Here is a 5186-nt window from a genome sequence, read left to right as displayed (position 1 = left end):
AATGGATGATATGTGAATGGAAAAAGGTTATGTCATGGTTGGTCGTAATTGTATTTGTCACGAAGATGCTGAATCGATAACTCACTTACTTTTGCATTGTCGATGAATGACTAGTATTTGAAATCTTTTGTGGAGTATTACTAAGATTAATTTGGTGATGACCAAATCTTTGAGTAATTGTTGGAAAATTTGAATTGATGCGGCTGATATTAAAGGCCTACATATTTATATTACCAACCGAATTATTTTTTGGTGGACTATTTGGTTTGAGAGATTTCGTCGAATTTTCAATGATCGTAGTTGTCCGATGTGTATTATTTATAATGTTACTATTATAACATTTTCTAATATTCGTTTAAGAAAGTTAGTAGAGTCTGTCGGGGAAGATAATCGTTTTATCGGGATTTACGAGCTTTTTTTTATATTAGGATTATTTTGTTATTGTGCTTAAACAATTTTATTTTTATTTTAATATTCATTAACTTTTCATTTAACAAAATTTGAATTAACCCAAAGGCCAGGCTAAAAATTTTTTGTTGGACCTAGGTCACCCTCACTACTATCCAGTCTATCCGTATGAGATTATTGGCCTAATTTGGGTTTAAGTAAATATTTTTTTTATCTTATTGAAATATTATTTTAGATGAAATAATACTTTAAATTTTTTTAATTATATATATATATATATATTAACAAATTTAATAACATTTGTATTGTTTATATAATTTCTTATCCAAGTGTTTTTCAATAGAATCAAAATATATATATATATATTGAAATAACTATTTTTTACTTTTAAAATTATTTTTTATACCATATATATATATATATATTTTTTTTGTTTTTGTTTTTGTTTTTGTTTTTGTTTTTTAATATCAAATTATCATTTATATTTTAAAATTCACGCACTTTTCCTTCCATGAATGACGATGACAGGACTCATTAGTCAATTAGTAAGTCTTTTTTTACATTAATTATATGGCAGCCAGACCGAGCAGATAAACACAAATAGAGAAATGAGTGTGGAATTGGCTCTGATGGTGGAGTTTGTAATGGAAAAGGTGAAAGAGTTGTTGACGGTCAAAAATAATAAAGTGAAAGAGGGAAAATTTCTCACTTTCTTTTAGCTTTGTATGTACTAACTATTTTGCTACAATTGTTACTTCAATTATAGAATTAGAAGTTATACATAATGGAGTTATTCTCCGATAATGGCTACATAATTTCTTACTTTATGTGAACTATCTTTTATATTAATTTGTTTCAAATATTGCTTGATAGTGTCGTACTTAATTTTCATGTGCATGACTTTTTTTTTATAATATATCTATCATTTTAAAAATAATTATTCTTAATTTTTTTTTTTTTATTTCAGATCTTTCATATAGAATTTATATAGAGAAAAGAGATAGATGAGTTTTAGTAGATTACTCTTCTCGTTTTTTTTTTATGTTATATAGTTCAGAGCAAATTAAGAGATATTTTCTGATATAATAATTGTTAGTAAATTGGTCAACTAAATGTTTTTTTTATTTCAAGATAAATATATATATTAATACTATTAAAATAAAATAAAAGCAGGAAAAAATGAAAAAAAGAAGAAGCTAAAATCTAATAAAGAAATGCTGAAAAAAATGAAATTTGTGAATGTTAAATAATAAGGAAAATAAGAAATGATTGGGAAGGAAATTTGGAAAATGAAATAATATTGCGTAATTTTTTCTCTTCTTTTTCCTCATTTTTTTTTATTTTTTATTTTTCTTAGTTGATTATATTGTGAAACATTATTTACTCTCATGAGGCAACTCAATCATCCACTCTCAAACTAAGCAAAATTGATAGGGGACAATGGAAATCAAATGAGCATGACTCAAAAAAAGCAATTTGTGCTGTAACTTAGGAACCAAGCAAGTTTATGTTTTGTGATTATTATTATTATATTTTTTTTATGTTTGTGTAATTATGTTCAAACTAGCCATATTATTTTTTATAATACATTAACCATTTAAAAAATATAAATTAAGTTCATTAACATAAATAAATAAATAAATAAAATACAAGAATTTTGGATTAAATAAAGAATTTATTAATTCAATAATCAAATCAATTTATTTAATAATCAAAATATAACAAATTATTCCAACTTTATGTTTTATTAAGTTTAAATAATATATTATTTGTCAAAAATTTATTAGAATAACCCAGATCAACTCTAAGTCTTCCTCTAATTCTTTTGTTTAATGGTAAAGTTATTAAGATTCTAATGGTAACCAATCAGCATTCAGCACTCTTCTTTCTTTTCATGGATGATGCCAATGGGACCCCATAGGTCAAGTGGGTGACTCTTTGTTTTTGCATTATATGTAGTCCGATCATCGAGAAATACAGATGCACTAGAGAAAGGCGCACTCGGCGGCGATGGAGTTTGTAATGGAGAAGGTGAAAGAAGTGCTGATGATTCTTCCGAATTTGATCGGGTACATGATGGAGAAGCTGAAAGAAGTGCTAATGGTAATTCCGAATTTTTTCGGGTACTTATTTGGGAAATTGGAAGAAGTGCTGATGATTCTTCCGAATTCAATCGGGTACTTATTGGGGAAGGTGAAAGAAGTGTTGATGTTGCTTCCGGATTTGATCGGGTACTTGATGGGGAAGGTGAAAGAAATGGTGATGATTTTTCCGAACATGGGTGGATACATAATGGGAAAACTCAAAGAAGTGCTTATGGTTCTTCCGAATTTGGGCGGATACATAATGGGGAAGATGAAAGAAATGGTGATGGTGGTTCTGGATTCGGTAGGGCATATGATGGGGAAGGTGAAGGAAGTGCTTGAGAATTTGGTCGGGTACATGGTGGGGAAGGTGAACGAAATGCTGGTTTTTCTTCAGAAATCGAATTTGATCGGGTACTTGATGGAGAAGGTGAAAGATGTGCAGATGGTGTTTGAGAAATTGGTCAGGTACTTGATGATAAAGTTTGAGGAGGAATTCCCAGCTGATACGAGAGCAGAGCAGTTGCATCATTTGCTGGTAAAATATGTGATCCCGATCATCTCTTTGGTGATACTGGTCTGGTTCTTATATTACTTTTGGAGATGCTGCTGGGTATGCTTACAAAAGGTAATCGAGTGCTGCGGGGAATGTTTAAGGTTCTGCTGGAAATGCTGCTTTGGAGTAGGGCAGACGACGGTGAAGATGATGAAAGCTCCCGGGGTTGAAGGTCTTAGGATTCCCAGATTACCTTTTGAGGCTAATCCAGCAGCCTACTTTCGATCTCTTCGATTTCCTCCACTTCTTCCATTATCTAAACCTTTGCTGGGCTAGTTTATTATTATTATTATTATTATTATTATTATTATTATTATATACTCTGTTTGCTGGTGTAGTCTTTCGATCTAAACCTTTCACTCTTCAAGTCAAATGTTGTTCTTCTTTGTAGTACTAGCTAGTATGTATGTTTGCAACTATATATGCATGACGAACAAACCCTTGTTGTTGTCTTCTTCCTTGTATTTTACTTTTATCGGTGGGTCTAATTTAGGGATTACAATGGGTATAAATCCCAACCCGTTTTATATTTTAGTACCCATAATCATCGATGGATATCTCAATTTATATACACCATCCATCAATCCCTATTTACCCGATTCTGTCTAACCCTATTATCCCATTAAATACATATAAGATTGTAGAGATTTATAAAAAAAAAAAACATAATTTTGAAAAATTCATACTAGATGCACTTACTTAGTAGAATATAAAAACTTTGTTATAATTTAAAATGAATTTGAACAAAAGTGAAAGAAAACTTAAAAGTAAATATCGAAGATGAAGAAAAATAAATTACGAAAAAACAATTTTATTGGGAATATTAGAAAAATAATGTTAGGAATAGAGTATGGATAGGAGAAAAATTAATGTTGTATTTATTGTGGTGTTATTTGTCCATTTGAAAAGTCACAAAGCATTAATAAAAAAAACATTTTATTTTAATACTAATATATATATATATATATATATATATATATATAATTGGGTAATCATGTCTTCTCCCCTTCCTCATATTCAATTCCAACCCCAATTTAAAATACTCGTACATACATATAATTTGAATATAAGAATATCCAAAGCTTATGTTTTATTTTATGAAGATATATCAATGATGTAATTCACTATTAAAGTTATTAATTATTTAACTCTTTTTTTTCCACTTACTCTTAAATATATATCACCTTTATCATAAAATAAATATCACATTTTTCATTTCTCTTATCTTTTATCTCCTCTTAATCATTCAAATTTAATTAATCTTTTATTTAAAAAATAATTATAATATATTTAATTTTTTTATTTATGATATGAATAGAGTTTTGTCATCTATAAAAATTTTTAAGTTTGTATTTACAAATTATTTAAATTAATTTAAATATTCTATTTATGCCATTATAAATTTATGCCCTCATTTTTCTACTTGTATTTCTTTAACACCAAAATTATGAAAGTGTGGTCTTTTGATAATTAATCCTTAAATAAGTGGAAAATTTTCACATTGCACTCAATTATGCCTGTTCTTTTCTAATTTTGTTTTTGTCTTCCTAATTGCATTATCTAGAATTATAAAAAATAAAAATAAAAATCAACTCAAAGTCTTTCTTTTATTTTATTCAACTCAAAGTCTTTCTTTTATTTTATTTTATTTGCTTTTGCTTTTCCATGGATGATGATGGCAGTGGGAGGGAAATTTGACGAAACGACCTTGCAAACCGGGTTATTTGACCTGGTGGAATTTTGATAATTTAATTGCGCTCGTGGTGATTTTATTTTTTTTGGACGATTTTGCCCTCGTCGCGAAACGCTAAGTCACTTAGCGTTTCGCGAAGTGACGATATGTGAAATGTCCAGATTGCCCTTACTATTTAATATAAGCGCCGTACTTTTTTTTCATTTCTTTTCTTCTCCTTCTCTCTCTTCCCGCTCTTCTCCTCCTTCTCTCTAAACTCCGGCGGCGGCGACGAACTCGGGGGAGATCTCGGCGGCGAAGTTCATTCGAAATCCACTATGAGCTCGACGACGTGCACGAGCACTGTTCCAATAGGTACGTCTATTTGAAGCATGTTTTATTGATGTTCGGTTTCTGAGATTGGTTAGGGTTTACTTCCCGTTTCGCTAAGTGCCTGGCGATTCGC

At 29.5% G+C, this 5186-nt stretch overlaps 1 protein-coding gene across 1 annotated transcript; it reads left to right on the top strand.

Annotated features, from left to right (window-relative positions):
- The first annotated feature begins 2376 nt into the window (after window positions 1-2376).
- Window positions 2377-3569, top strand: LOC124927981. The gene is made up of 2 exons (XM_047468495.1): window positions 2377-3335; window positions 3367-3569. The coding sequence occupies exon 1, from the start codon at window positions 2419-2421 to the stop codon at window positions 3322-3324; it is 906 nt and encodes a 301-aa protein (XP_047324451.1). The 5' UTR covers window positions 2377-2418; the 3' UTR covers window positions 3325-3335; window positions 3367-3569.
- Window positions 3570-5186: the final 1617 nt, after the last annotated feature.

This window comes from Impatiens glandulifera, chromosome 2, assembly GCF_907164915.1.
Source record: "Impatiens glandulifera chromosome 2, dImpGla2.1, whole genome shotgun sequence".
NCBI lineage: Eukaryota > Viridiplantae > Streptophyta > Magnoliopsida > Ericales > Balsaminaceae > Impatiens > Impatiens glandulifera.
Note: the sequence above shows the minus strand (reverse complement) of the source record. Positions and strands in the feature narration are given on the sequence as shown.

Bases quoted from the DNA above. Each gene is read 5' to 3' on its own strand.
- LOC124927981 (XM_047468495.1), top strand. From the start codon at position 2,419: ATGGAGTTTGTAATGGAGAAGGTGAAAGAAGTGCTGATGATTCTTCCG.